General features: G+C 38.8%; 1 protein-coding gene across 4 annotated transcripts in view; it reads right to left on the reverse strand.

The window, feature by feature from the left end:
• The window catches only part of ppip5k1a (diphosphoinositol pentakisphosphate kinase 1a), a 167,549-nt gene that overhangs the window by 17,306 nt on the left and 134,004 nt on the right, over positions 1-16,239 (reverse strand). Inside the window, exon 28 of one of the 4 annotated variants that reach the window (XM_060853730.1) lies at positions 14,504-14,683. The exons of the other annotated variants lie outside the window; for them this stretch is intronic. Coding sequence (XP_060709713.1) covers positions 14,504-14,683 — 180 coding nt within the window. The remainder of the gene's footprint in view (positions 1-14,503; positions 14,684-16,239) is intronic. 4 annotated transcript variants of the gene reach the window in all.

Consider the following 16,239-nt stretch of genomic DNA (forward strand, 5'->3'; position numbering starts at 1 on the left):
TCCCTAAGAATGGAAGTTAATTGCTCCCCAAGTCCCCTGCCTCAACACTTAGTGCACAGACCACTAAAGCCTGGCCTCGTTCTCTAGTCATATTGATCTCAATTCAGACCAACACAAGAGGATTTCAAAACATAGGTTGAAATGAGAGTTTATTTACAATTAGAAGTGATGGAGTTCATTACACTACATGTGACGTTTGCTGCAAATAGGGAAGTAATGCAAGGCATTCAATGAATGAAAAGTCATTCCTTCATTAGATTTTAATCTACTAATTTGTATTGCTGAAAGGAAGAGATATTCTTAATTTTATACTCAGCATCATGGACACAAGAATATCACGTTTCAAAGGGAACAACAATTTATACTGCATGATAAAGGGTACTGATTGATTGGCAAGTGGACTCTGGTCAAGATGATGCGATAGAAAATACACAAGGGAACACTTGTCCTTTTTTCAGTAATACTCAAGTTTTGCACTATCAAACAACTATTAAATAGTCAAGGATATAAACACCTTGGGGAAGGGTTTAACAGTTGGAAATTACTCGCCTGCAAAGGGACACTAACTATAATTTGCATTGACTGCGCACTATTAACACTTAAGCTATCAATATACTGAGTTCACTTAAGTTTAAAAACTTAGGACTGTTAACTGGAGCCTAAATCACTAAGCCATCATACCTGTTAAAAGGCACCAATAGTTTTGAAATCCATCACTATACTCATGACATCTGTTAACTGAAAGCAGGCAGCACACATTAAGTGCTGTTTCATTCTATCCCTGACTCTCTGTAATTTAACATTAAATGGTGGGCACAAAGACAGATTCCTCAGCATTTCTGAAGGGTTTTGATGCTGTGGGAATGTCACCAACAGGAACAAGAGGTGGAAAATATTAAGAATATAACAGCCCCTGCACAACAGCAATGGCTTCTTTTAAAAAGTGCTTTGTGTTAATAGAACAAACAATTGTTCTGTTTGTGGTCCACGAGTCAACAAACATTAATCTGACAAAGCTCTGAACACAATGCCAGAAGTTTACTTATATATGTTTACTGAAAACACAACACAGTTTTGTGCTGCTAATCTCTTAACTCCTATTTCTCTCTGTTTATCCTTAAAGCATTCATGTATGAAGAACTCTGAACACGACCACATGCAAGTGACCATTCTTCACACAAGTATCAATATAAAATACTGGCATGATATTCAACTATGCTGTGCATCAGCGTCCAAGCTTGATTTTGAACCCATCCAACAATCATGTGCATTTTCCAGCAGGGTTTAATGATTAGACACCAAGACCACATACCCAGGACTTGATTTTTCTCCTCCCTCATTCACTCATTGTGCTGTGGACGGATGGAGAGCCCTCCTGCTGATCTCTCTGTGAACCTGCTAACCACATTTGCTAACCTGGAAATTCATTGCTCACTTCCACGTGGGCATTAAATCAATTAAACCATCAGGGAATACCATAACATGTTTTAAAAATTAAAAATATAGTTTCTTTGTTAAATTACAGAGAGTCAGAGGTAAAATGAAAACAGCACTTAATGTATGTTGCTTGCTTTCAGATAACAGAGGACATGAGTGCAGTGATGTATTTCAAAATGGTCAGTGCTTTTTAACAGATATGACAGCCTAGGGATTTAGTTACTGGACTAACAAACTAGAGGTATAGAACACTGATCTGGACATTGGTTTAAATCCCACAGTAGGGGGGGGATTTAAATATATATAATTAAATAAATCTGGAGTAAAAAGCCCATCATTATTGGTGACCACAATGCAGAGAAGAGTAGCAAGCTGTCTGCAGTGCTGTAGCCAATATTTATTCCCTCAAATTTATTTACGATAACAGATTACCTGGTCACTATCACTTTTAAGCTGTGGAATGTTGCTCTGTACCAAGTGTGAAACTAACCAATTATCGACAAAATCCATCTGTTTCACAGGACACACTTTTGGGAAAGAAATCTACCGTCCTTACCTAATCTGACTAACATCTTACACTCGGCCCACAGCAATGTGTTGGGCTTTTAATTGTTCTGTGAAATGGTCCAGCAAGCTACCCAATTGCATTCATGACATCAGCTGAGCACCACACTTTCAAGGACAATAATAAATGTTGGCCGTGCAACATTCTGTGAGTGAATAAGAAAAGAAAATTACTGAACTTTGAATTCAATGAGCTCATTGCTATTGGAAAGCATTTACTTACAATTGTCATGAATATAATGTTTCTTGCAAATGAGACCTATTACAAGGCTCCTAAAAACTTTGGTCAAATTAGTAAATTCTTTGAGAAGGGCAAAGACAATTAAAAGGTTTAAAGAGACAAATTTTTCCCAGGATCAAGGGGGAAATCTGGTCTGGTAAACCAGTGGGGGAACGAAAGGTACATTTTGATCTTTTATGTCAGCAAATCAAGAGAGAATGAAATGTTCTTCAACAGAACAGCTGGTAGCAGGAATGCCTCATTACAGGATTAGTGAGCAAGGCAATCTTGCAGGACCATGTATAATTAAGATGTTGAGAATATGCTTGGCATTTTATGCAAAGGATTTACAAGTCAAGCCAAAGCAAATTATTACAAACTGCTGGGTGCCATGAGTGCAAACTGTAGAAGCTTATTTAATTCAAATTTTAAACTATTCCCTTAAAGAAAGACTTAAAAGACTTTCATTTATATTGTATCATTCACAATCCAGTGAAGAACATCTCCTTTAGCAGTTAGTGTAGAATGACATCCCAAAACAGCAAAGTGCCAATGACCAGGTAAATCTATTCTAATGAAGTTTGAGGGAACAAACATTGACCAGAATACAGAGGAGAACCTGCTAGTCTTCTTGGAATCGTGCTTTTGGACTTATCACATTCATCTGAAGCAGATGGGGCTTGGTTTACTTATCTGAAAGAGAGCTTCTATGACAGTATAGCACTCCTTCAAATGCTGCACTGGGAATGTCAGCCTGAGTCCAGGGCTTCAGTATCTGGAATAGGAATCAAATCTGTTACTTCACACTCAGAGCTACTGCCAAAAACATTTACTTCATTGTTCAAGGCTGAGATGGACAGATTTCTGTTCTCTTGGGGAATGAAGGGATGTGGGGAGTGGAAAAGTGCTTTTGGAACAGAAGGTTAACAATGATCACAGTGAATGGTGAAGCATGCTCACGAGGGCATTCAGTCTATTTACAATTCTATTTCTTACATTACATTTTTGCTTTTAAGAATTGTGAATGAATCTGGAACTCATCAGAACTCGTTTGGGTAGCAGGTTTATTTTAAAGGGCAAGCCAATGCAAATTTCCAAACACTTGTAATGCAGGTCAGCTCCGAATTAAAAAACAGAAGTCACACGACACCAGCTTACAGCCTAGTGGATATATTTGAAATCATAAGCTATTGGAGAACAGTCTTGAACCTGACAAAGGAGCAGAGCTCCGAAAGCTTGAGATTTCAAATAAACCCATTGGGTTATAACCTGGTGTCATGTGACTTCTGACTTTGTCCAACCCAGCCCAACACTGGCACCTCCGCATCATGGCTACCATCAACACCACAAATTAAAAAGGATAGAAGGGAAGTCAGGCAACTAAATCAGGTGTGTTTGGCCAATGCCAAATTTGGACTTTAAAAGTTGTGGAAGGAAAGAGAAAGCTACAGGTCAATGGAGGTGTGGAGTTTCAGAATTCTAGGCCCTTGATAAAGAATGAGTCTGAACAATGGCACAATCTAGTATGAGTTAAACTGTTCAGGGAGAAAGAATTGAGTATAATATGCTCCTGATATCTTGCAGTTTGGTTTCTCAATTAAAAAGAAATAGACAACAGTGAACAAAATAAAAAAGTGTTCCAATATATTGCCAACTCATTCAGTCACCATAAAACAGAATGAGACAGTGTGTTGTAGTTGTTTTGTATATAGAGGTCATAAGTTACACTTGAGGTGAATTTTATTAGCTCTGAGTCCTGAACAAACTTCAGTTAACTTACGCCAGGGAAAATGTTACAGGAGCTTTATAATAACTGAGGTTGTTTATATGGAGGACAACAGATGGTGAAAACTGCGTTGTGGTAATATTAGATTAGATTACTTACAGTGTGGAAACAGGCCCTTCGGCCCAACAAGTCCACACCGACCCGCCGAAGCGCAACCCACCCATACCCCTTACCTAACACTACGGGCAATTTAGCATAGCCAATTCACCTGACCCGCACATTTTTGGACTGTGGGAGGAAACCGGAGCACCCGGAGGATACCCACGCAGACACGGGGAGAACGTGCAAACTCCACACAGTCAGTCGCCTGAGGCGGGAATTGAACCCAGGTCCCTGGCGCTGTGAGGCAGCAATGCTAACCACTGTGCCACCGTGCCGCCCTTGCACGCATGTATTGCAGGCATGAACATACCGAGCAATCCATCCATATATAATTCTGAACAGCACATTTCATGATGAATACAAATGGGCCACAGAGGACAGGCAAGGCTTCCATGAACAATTTCTAACAAAGATCTACTAATCACTGTTTTGGTAACTGTTGAGAGACAAAACATTTAGCCACAGGCAGGGAGGGGAAAATCATCCTTCTTAGTATTTGATTCAAGATTGACTTTAGGAAATAGAGTCATACAGATGTATAACATGGAAACAGACCCTTTGGTCCAACCCGTCTATGCCGCCCAGGTATCCCAACCCAATCTAGTCCCACTTCCAGCACCTTGCCCATGTCCCTCTAAAGCCTTCCTATTCATATATCCATCCAGATGCCTTTTAAATATTGCAATTGTACCAGCCTCCACCACTGCCTCTGGCAGCTCATTCCATACACGTACCACCCTCTGTGTGAAATCAGACAGCATTAAACCAAATGTCTGGTCACAAATAATCTTGGCAGAGTGGGGAAAAGAATAAATATATTATTAAAATAGCTTTTCTCAGCCTCTGAGCTGTACAAATTAGGAATCTCCTGGAATTGTTGCCTGGATGCTATTGGTTTATAGGGTGGAGACATTACATTTGACCTCAGCAACATTTTATTCTAAAACAAAACAAAAAGGAAGTTTCAGCTCTTGATCACCTTCGCTAGAAATGAGAGTGAGTGATTCCATACGTGTGTGTGTGTGTGTGCGCGCGCGCGCGCATGTGAGTAAGGACACCGAAGTGGGCAGGATTTACATTTGGCTGGTTCGCCCTCACAATCACTCTGTGGCCTGGGTCATTGGAGAAGATACTCTCTGCCTCCATAGCCCAGACACTAAGGTTAAAGACAACTAGCTTGACAGGGATTCTTGGTTTCAATATGGTTGATTACTCAGACAGTATTACCACTATTATCTTGTCCAATTATTTCCCCCACCTCCCGGTTTCAGAACATTGTGTCATAGGTCAAACAATAAAAATTGATAGACCAAAGCTAGTCCAAAATCAAGGAGACAATCACTCATGTATACCAAGGTCTCCAGGGCATAATTAGAAAGGCAGACTATTCCCTATAAATGGAATATACCATGCTTCCTGAATTCATGTTAACTTTCATCTATCATAAATAAAGGTCAGGATTCGACAAGAAACAAAAAGAGAAACCGACAGATATTTATTCTACACCACGTGGCTGCATTTTCCATGACTTTGTTAATCCCACACTCACTGGCATATTCTTGGCCAAAGGACACTCAGCAATGCAAGGGAGCATTTCACCTCTTTTCTTTGTTAAACAAAATTTATTGCTTTGGACTATTTGTTCACATACCTGATTCTAACTCAAGAGAAATTGGAAGTGCATTGGAGAATATGTTATTGTTGTTAGTATTTCAGTGCTGCTGAGAATTATCCATCCATTTTACGCAATGCCTTTAACAAACTAAACTGTCACAAGGCACTTTACAGGATTGTAATCAAAGTTTGACACAATCATGTAAGGGGGCAGATGACTAAAAAACTGGTCAAATAAATACAGTTTAACGGGCATTGTAAAGGAGGAAGAAAAGTGAGGTAGAGATACAGAAGGAATTTCACAACCTCATATGGACAGCTGAAGGCCATGGTCAATAATCATGAAGCAAAAAAATTACAAAGTGTTCAAGAGTCCAGAATGGAAACAAGGGTTATCTCTGGACATTTCAGGTATCTGTCACTAGGGATCATAATATAACATTCAGGGATACAAGATAGTGGTAACAGAAGATAAGCTGGTGATATGCTTTGGAGAGACTTACATTCTATTAGGTAGGAGCAATTTATTCAGACCTCCTTCAAGTTTGAGCAGGTTTGCACGTAATAGTGAAATTAACTAAAGTATCTTTACACGCAAACAATTAAACACTTCTGAAGGAAATATTATGCAGAATAATACACTTAATATCCTTACCAAGAGCCACAAACAACAATGTGGTAAATTACCAAATAATTTGGTTTTTATTTGGACCTGATGATTGTGGGAGGAATGCTGGCGAAGGCTCTTCTGCAAGTTATACTTTGGGATCTCTATCATCCATTCAATGGAGCAGACACGGCCATCTGATTAAAAATGTTATGTTTGGATGTTTGATTTTGAGGTCAGAACTAAAAACGCACTAAAACAAAATACATTACTGAATAAATAACTCAAATATCTTTGCTAAGGGAAGAAGCATTTCCTACTTGTTGGTAAGCAATAATGTGACAATGCGAAAGAAGGGGTGGTAGGGAAGATAGTCTCTAGCAGTAGATGCTACGGACAGGAAAAGGAAAAGATTATAAGAGGGTCACAAACCTCTCAAATGGTGCAGACACTCACGAAAATGACTTACCTGTGACAAAAGATCAATGTCTATTGGATAACAGGTTCTTAAATCCCGGCCAAAACGTAATCACGAACAGCTACAGAAAGCGAATCTATGATGTGGCAGAGGCTCACAAATTGGGACTCTATACTCTTCAACATATTAACAGAAGTCTACTAAATCTGTTGCAAACCTATAGTAGATACATTTTATCCCTACTTTCTCATTAAAACCTTTATTAGCCAATGTTTGCTTCTAAATGTTATGTCAAAATTTAAATCACTCAAAACCCATTCAATAATAGTTTCATTACCTCCAAATGCCATTAACGTTGTCATTTATGGTTGAATGAATAAACAGTAAAAGTCTCCCATAGTAAATGTTATGGGCAGAGAAAGACCTACAGATTTATACTTTCCCAGAAAATTGCAATGTCTTGTGCACCATGACTCTGAAATGCCCCACCAACTAAGAAACCACATCATTTCCTGGGTGAAACAAAGTAAATTACCAGCCAATTACCATAAAAAAAAGTAGAAATTGATCTTCAATCTCATTAGGCCAATGAAATTAATCTAGTAGACCACTTCAATCCTTATTAATGTTATATGGCACCTACCTCTTATTCACGACAATCTGTCCGAGTCAGAAACATGTTCAGCTCTCACTTAAAGGAAGTCAAGAAATCTGTGAGCATTGTCCAAGCTAGCACCCCTCCCTCAGATCCCCATTCCCTGGGAAAAGAAGCACTGCTAATCGAACTTTGCCATTACATAACTGGAGGTTACAACATCTGGTGATTTGGTTTAAACAAATTCTCTGTACAAACAGAAGCATCTAAACCCTTCGTCTTGTAAATCTTTATCAAATCATCTCCAAACCAAAACTTCTGTAGAGTACAAAGTGCCAGTTTTCTCAGCCTAATTTGTAAGTAAGATGCTTTAAATTGGGTTTCTTCACAATTGACTCTGGGGACCTCGGTTGCTCCTCAGTTAGGGTTTCATCAGTAGTTGCCTTCAGTATCTCATCTAAATGGTGAATTCATTATACCTCGGCCTAAAAGTGAGCAACTTCAGGATATTTAGCTCTGAAGGGATATAAAGCAACTCTTGTTGCCCACTGCTCAAACGGCTGATTTCCAGTGGTAGAGATGGAGAGTGATAATCAATCTTTCTGTTTCCTGTATCGGGGTGTTGAATATAGTGTCCTACAATTGTCCTGGCTGAGATAAATTACATGCCGCAGAAGAACAAAAACAAAATTGCTTGTAGTGTCTAAACAATGCTTGCTATCAACTTTAATTCAAAGAATCAGACAAAATCTATTGTGCTTGAGCACATACGAATAAAGTGTTACATTTTATAAGATGGCGTTTAATATACACACACGCACAATTATGGCGCTGTACAAGATTCATACTCATAATACACTTTGCAAGCTCAGTAACAAATAACTACCAACTCTGAACATGGGATGGAAAGGGGGTGAATGCTCATTCTGGGATTCTGTTGCACCTTAAATACAAAAATGAGCTCTGATCAAGGTTCCATATACAGATGTCAAGTATAATATACCAACATAAAAGTCAACCAAATAATGACTGCATCAATGATGGTGCAAATCAGTTCAAGCATTTACAGTCCACAATCCAACAAGCCGGGCTTAACTCACATCAGACGCAAATGCTTCTGCCGTAGCAGCATTGCAATATCATGCAAGCACTCCGAAGTTGTTGTAAAGGAGATGTCTGAGTGTGCAACAGCAACAAACCCCAACAGAAAACAATTATTTATGTTTATCATGAACCACAAATACATAGTACACAATTACTAGCACTCATTCCACATGCAATATAGCTTATTTGGCAAGGAGTGAGCTCTTATTAGTTATATTGTGGAATTATTCTATGTGAATAAAATTGCTAAAGGTTACTAGAACTATTCTAAATTGACGTTCACAGTGTCTTCGACAGTGCAACAAAACAAATCAGTAAGCAAGCAGATTAATAAAATAATTTGAATTGCAAATGGCCCAGTTCAGAGGTGACACTAGTTCAGACTGACTTAGAATTTATAATCAGTAAGGACTACACTTACACTTATTTTTCTGATGCCTCAATTTGTTTCAAGTAATGATATGAAAAGACTGTCAACAGCACCAATTGACTTCTTAGTTAGATTAGTGAACATTTAACTGTTTGCATTGACAAATTACTCCTTTACAGCATGCATTACATCACCTCACAGTAATTGTGTATTAACAGGGTCATTTCACATTTATCTTTCACCTGTGGATGAGGCAACAGGAAGGAGAAATGAGAAAATATATTCCCATCGATAGAACTGGGAATGGATTTGGTATAAAGTTAAACTGGAATCATGCAGCTATTCAGAGTTGAGATATGAATATAATCTTTCTGCCATTGGGTACCCTTGTTAGTAAACTAAGTCACCATACTCCCCAAGGACCGTGGGGTTGCTCGCTCATTAGACAGAAATGACTGGTGATAGTGGTTTAACATAGGGGTCACCACACCTCAGGCAAGAGGAGGGGTTGAGAAGGAGAGTCTTGCACAGTGCAGAAACTGAAGGTGCACTGCTGGCATCACTCTTCATCACAAACCAGTCTTGCAGCCAACTGAGCTAGCTGACCCCAATCCTTGCTAGTAAAGTTATCTTCGACCATACATCTAGCTATGTACAGCATTTATCTGCCTGCTCCATTATAGCGGCAACATTGGAAAACCATTTGCCCATTCTATCAAGTGAGAAATAAACTATGAATGACACAAAATATATCCTCACCTTCTCCATCTGGAGGAGATTCAGTGAATGTAAAAGGAGGAGGAGGGCAGGAACGAAATTCACTTTAGAAGTGAACTACCTAATTATACTTGGTGAGATTCACGAGCAGTGATTCAAACAGGTTTGTGCTTCCTTTCTTGTTTGTATCCAACTGACTCACACAGCGCACCTCAGCCGCCTCATAACAGCCATCCTATTGGATCTTTGAATGAGGCTGTTAACATTGTGACAAATAAACTGCTTGGTGCTTTGGTGCAGAGCTAGCTTTAATGAATAAACAATGGTTCATACTGTCTTACAGCTAAAACAGCAGCATCCATGGCTCATGTCTGTCAGAGGCACTGGGGGAGCTGGAGGCAGCATTTACTTCTGTAAGAAAAATAGTCTGCTTGAAAGCTTTACAAAACCAGATATATCTAATGATGCACTTTTGAAATAATCAATGAAAAAAATGCTTGAATTCAAATAGAAACAAAATTGGGATGAACAGGTAGACAGGCAGAGACACCTTCAAGGTTTTGGTTCTTCACTGTGTCATAGTCACTTCTCATTTATCCCAGTTTCTAAAGAAAGCATTCAGGACAGGGCATATTTTGTGGTAGCATACAAAATATAATAATTGAGGCAAGAGGGGCTTCACTAGTTTTACTAACCAATATAATTGAATAATTCAGGCTTCTAAATGAAATTATGTCAAATGTAGGATTCATTTACAAGCAAGATGCTGTCGGGCTGGAGAGACCTAGATCTTGTCATCAGAAAGCTTTCTAGAACAACAGATAATTTTACCAGAGAAAAAGTAAATGCCACTAAAATATAATTGTTGTTTATACTATGCTCCATTCTATTTTGAACGTTATGATATAAGAAGAAGCCATATTTATTTACTCTCAGACTTTTCCTGAACCTTGGCTACACTGTCAGTGCCTGACAATTTCAAACAAATGCAAGGGACAGAAACTTCTCAATTAGATTATTTTGCTCTACTTGGACCTTGTTGTGCTAACATTTCTGGCCATTACATATCAGTTCTCCTTGAACTTGTGATTTTCTAGGTTTATTTTCCTTCTCAGGATGATGGCTCTGTCTATTTTCATTGAAGTAACAAAGCTGCATCTTGTATTGGGTATTATGAGGAAAACGAAGTTTAGTTGCACATTGCTATTTATATGAACTAAGAAATAAATTGCTTGCAAGTCTGGCAAGCTAGTCTTTAAACATTTTGGGGGAAACACTGAAGAAGATTTTTAGTTCAGCTTTAAGAGGCGTATTTTGTCCTTTTTTTTAAAAATGAAGAGTTTGAGAGAGGTATTGAGTGGCCTGCTGCAAGTCAATAAAGTAAACAGCTTGTGAAGCCTTGGGTTTTTAAAAAAAAAGTTGGAACAATAGAAGCAGCCCAAATGGGTGGGAGTCAAGCTCCCACAGAACCAGGATTTTCTGTTCAGTGTTCAGTAGCTGTTGGGGTTCATGAAAGCTGCTACATCTTTCACACTCTTTGCAACAGCTGAAAGCTTGGGTTCTCTTCCTGCTGTTATAATTGCACGTGAGACAATTCATTTTACTGAATCTATCTTTGTCAAGGATGTGCTTTTGGGTTGTTACTACATTGGAACAGTTAATGAATATTTTATTATTTTGTTAAATATTTCAATAGAGTTACAGTTAAGCCAATTCTTTTATTTTATTTTGTATTTTAACGAGAGTGTATGAATAAAGTGTTTTTCACTTCAAGCCTGGTAGTTTGATCAATTGAACTGCATTCAGAACATCACCTGGCACTCGCTTTTAACATATAAGAAAACGTTAAGGTCTAGGCTGTCTCCTTGAAATGTTTTAAGGGGATTTGGTCTGGTCTGGTCCATAATATCCCCAAAGAGGAAGCTCATTATGATGACTGAATACTCATGAAGACTTTATTTAATATACATTATTTTCCAGATTTTTTTTCTTTTTCTCCCCTGTACAAAAGAAAGAGGAAGATTGTAGACAAGATAATTAGGAAACAAAGCATGTTCAGAAAGATTTGGATTAATCAAATAACTGGGTCAAGTAGGTGGCAAATACAGTTTAATTTAGATAAGGATAAAAGAATTAGCTTTGGGAGTAAGGATCCCAAAAATGGGTGGCTGTACTAATTAGAGCAATGACAGTGAAACATTGATTGGAAAAGAGATGCAGGGATTAACAAATAGGACAAGATATGTGGAAATAGGGTTAATCTGCTAAAATGGGATGACATGGCTCGATCTAGTAACTAATTAATCTTCCCATTTTTCTCATCTAATCTCCATCACACTGCAGCTCTGCAGGTGAAAATTACCTACTTGTACAATGGCCAGACAAAATGCTTTGATGGATTCTTTGGACATGGTGCAGGTCCTTTCCTCGCATCTACACATGTAAACTTTCCAGTTGGTGCACCATAGATCAATAATGCTGTGATGTTACATAGAATGTGCACTGCAGAAACAAGGTATTCAGCTAAACTGGACAATGCTGGCGTTTATGTCCCACTCAAGGGACCTCTTTCATTCTTCTAAATCTTTTTTCTAGGGTGGGAGATTTCAAGACTAGGTGGGATATTTTTAAGGTGAGAGGAGAAAGATTTAAAAAGTTGTGAGGGACATTTTCTTTTAAATGCAGAGAGTGGTTCATGTGTGGAATGAACTTCCAGAGGAAGTGATGGTTGCTGGTACAGGTACAACATTTAAAAGACATTTAGGCAAGTACATGAATAAGAAACTTTTAGAGGAATACGGGCCAAGTGTAGGTCAGTGGGATTAGTTTAATCTGGGATTATGGTTGGACTGAAGGGTCTGTTTCCGCACTTTATGACTCTACCGGTTTCTATTAAAACATCCCTTCTAATCTTCAAATGCTTATCTAATCATTCCTTAAATACATCTAACCCATTTATCTCAATTTCGCTATGTGGTAGCAAGTTCCACACTCAGCCAGCACGGAACAAAAATTTCTCCTGAATTCCCTTGGATGCATTAGTGACTACTTTATGTTTATGGCCCTTACTTTTGGTCTTCCCCACAGTGGAGGTATCTTAGAGTCAGAGACGTACAGCAAGGAAACTGACCCTTCAGTCCAACCCGTCCATACCGACCAGATATCCCAACTCAATTTAATTCCACCTGCCAGCACCCAGCCCATATCCCTCCAAACCCTTCCTATTCATATAGCTATCCAAATGCCTCTTAAATGTTGCAATTGTACCAGCCTCCACACATTCTCTGGCAGCTCATTCCATACACGTACCACCCTCTGCGTGAAAACGTTGCCCCTTAGGTCTCTTTTATATCTTTCCCCTCTCACCCTAAACCTATATCCTCTAGTTCTGGACTCCCACCTTGCATCCTTTTCCATTTTAACTACCTCTAGAAGGACACTCGCAATGACTTTGTTTAAACAAAAAGACAAGAATTCCAGCTAATTCTGCCTTTCCAGATAATTATAACTATCACTATGACTGAAGTTCCTGACCTTCACCACCCACTTTCCATCAGAGACCAATGGAGAGCAGCAGATCTGAGTAAAATTGGCGAACTTGTAAAAAAAGATAAAACTGATCAGGCAGCTTCCTTAGTCTGCAAGGGTCATTCATATTGCAACTATATTTTGAGCCATTGGAAAGCCTGTTTAAAAAAGCCCTAAGATCCTTATATGGAACCTACATTCAGAAATTTATTATTACATGGATCTTATGCTCCCATCTATACGGTTATAATTTCACGCTTATGACTCTATGACTTACCAGGCTATTTCACAGTCAATCCAGAAAGAAAAAGTGATTTGCTTTGAATTAAACTCAGCAAACTTTCTACTTAATAACTCATCCCTGAAATGGATTTAGCGTAGAATGTTTCTCTGATTACTTTGCATTCTACTATTGATTTCGACTTAAAAAGTGCAGAACTGTGCAACTATCTTCCATTTTGATCGTTTATCATCAGTTTTTATTCCACTCATTTCTGGATAAAAGAGAAATATATTTTAGTTCAATAGCTGACGGGGACAGGAGGGTAAAATTGTCCACATTGCTTGCTAACAAATCCTTGCCAACAGTTAGTGTATAATTTCCAAAAGCTCAAAGCCTTCTGGGGAGAAAAAGCCAGGCAGACAATCAAAGTAAAACAAAGCGTTTCTTCCTTGAGTGCCAAACTCAACTGCAAGAGCCTGCCACCAAAAGCTCCAAAGTTGCCGACATAAAGTGCAGTGTCGGAGGTGGCCAAACATCTCCAAAAGACTACAGCATGTTGTTTCCGCCAGTTATAAATCAGACTTTCAATTACACAGAATAAAAACACTTTTTAAAAATACTAATAATTAGACAAAGTTGCAAGTGCCAGAAGTCTGAAATAAAAAAAGAAGATGCTGGAAATACATAACAGCTCTGTGGGTAGCTGAAACAGGGACAAGTTTCTAACCGTGGCGCAGACCCTCATTTGGGATCGTTTCTTGTTTGAAGGTCTGAGCCAAGGATATTAACTTGACTTCCATAGAGGTTCGATTACTGAAATCGTAGCTTGTCATTATTTTTGCATTTCCATCATTTCCTGTTGACACTTTGGCAATCATTGATTTGAGATTGTACGGTAATGAAATACAAAAGAATTTCTGTTAGTGGTGCAGTCTGACTTTTAACCTGTGTTAGTAGTGAGGGTTTCTTCTATTCATAATCCAAAAACACAAATCTCAAACAATTCTGGCATTTGTAAGAGCACCATCCGTCTGCAGGCAGTTAAAGACACGGGGGAAAATAAATGCCCCCTTAGCTCTTTGCAGCCCCTTCCCCAATTGCCCATCTTTTATTGCAAAGCTCACTGGGTCCAAATCTGCAAGCTGCATCATAGCTGCAATGGCCTGAAACAAGATTCATCCAAAGCTAACCATGCAGCAGTTAAGGTGCAGGTGATACCGTAGAGGCAGTCGATATCATCCTGCCCAGAGATCAACCACTTCTTGAAGAGGCGAATGTGATACGAGCACTGATGTAGATGCCGGGCCAAGGCACCATCAAGGGCCAGGTTCTGTGCGAAACTGTTATCAGCTGAAAATCGCCTCAGCAACTGCGCCACACGATGATTCTCCAGTAAGTCTAGGGAACAGCACCAATGGTAAAAAAAAATACAAACAGCAACAAAAAAAAGGACACAATTACTATCATTACCACAATTATTATTTCAAAGGAAGAAGCATTTGTAGGAATCTCAAACAGCAAAGAATGAAACATTTCTAAGAATTTCAAACAGCAAAGAATGAACCATATGAGGAGAAAAAGGAACATATATATGTCTTAAAATAAAATTCAGATAGCAAAATGATATTTGCATTTACTTACTGTCTGATTATGTCACTGAAAATATCTCAAAGTGCATCACAGTGAAGTGCTTTTGATTCATGTCCTATATTAGCAAGCATGGTAGTCATATTTTGACATCAAAATCTAGACAACTACATTCTGGTTAGTTGAGGAATACTGACTAGGTACCAGCAGAACTTTCTTTTTTCTTTTACCAGTGCTTTAGAGTCCTCCAACATTCATCTGACCAGACAGCTCATCAGAAAGATGGCACCCACAGCAGTGCAGATCTCCCATTGCGCTCCACTAGAGTGTCAGACTGGCTTTCATGAGGTTGATTGTGGGATAAATATTGACTAACACAAAGAAACAATACGTACTTTCTTCAGATTAATGTCCAGGGGGTGTTTGAATCTGACAGCAGAGCCTTGGTGCAATGCTTCATCAGAAACACTGGACTAAAGGAGGAGTAGTAATCTGGAGTGTCAGCCCAGATTGTTTTGCTCAAGTGCCTGGAGTGAAATTCAAACCCACAGTTTTCTGACTCAGGTGAATGTTCTAACAACTGAGCCAGCGCTCAAACTAATACACTTCGTTGGATGTCACAATTACACTTCTGAAAATACAGACCACCTTTCTATCAAGAACATAAAGAGCTCTTATTTGTCATGTCATTCTTAACCCTGCAAACATCAAGTCAGATCTGAACTGGATGACAGTGAGGTCTGGAGAACTGTGCAATGACTTCGGGACAAAGATTAGGCGCGCTGACATGGCACATCTGGCTGATTCAGAATGCATCGCAAACCTGTAACTTGAGAATATTTCACTTACCTACTAAATGGAATACACTTCCAATAAATACATTAATCACTCTACCAGTGTCATTAGATTTAATCCTTAGGGCTAGTTTCCTCTTTAGGGGTTAATTATATACACAAACCCTTTATTAGTGAGACACCAAGCAATCTACAGCAGGTAATCTCAACACAGGCGACTCTTCCAGAGAAAGCGAGCTGATTGAAACTAAACAAGGTAATAGCTATAGGTGATGGCCTCAACATGATATTGAAATAAAAACTCGCTTAGGGTATGGAAGAAAGACTCATGAACTATCTATCAACTTCTTTCAACTCTTTAAAAATCCAAAGATAGAGGACTACGATGAATCGGAGGAAGGAATATGCTCCTGATTGTAGACAAATGGGATGGGGATAACGTGTCTAATATCTGATGAAATCATTTTCATGTCGAAATTATGATGTCTTAATTCTTATAATCCCCAACAAACGTTCATGTGTTGCATGTATATTGCTCTCTCACCCAGAAACACAAGTATATGACTGGATTTT

The sequence above is a fragment of the Hemiscyllium ocellatum genome, chromosome 42 (genome assembly GCF_020745735.1).
Source record: "Hemiscyllium ocellatum isolate sHemOce1 chromosome 42, sHemOce1.pat.X.cur, whole genome shotgun sequence".
In the NCBI taxonomy this organism is placed as follows: domain Eukaryota; kingdom Metazoa; phylum Chordata; class Chondrichthyes; order Orectolobiformes; family Hemiscylliidae; genus Hemiscyllium; species Hemiscyllium ocellatum.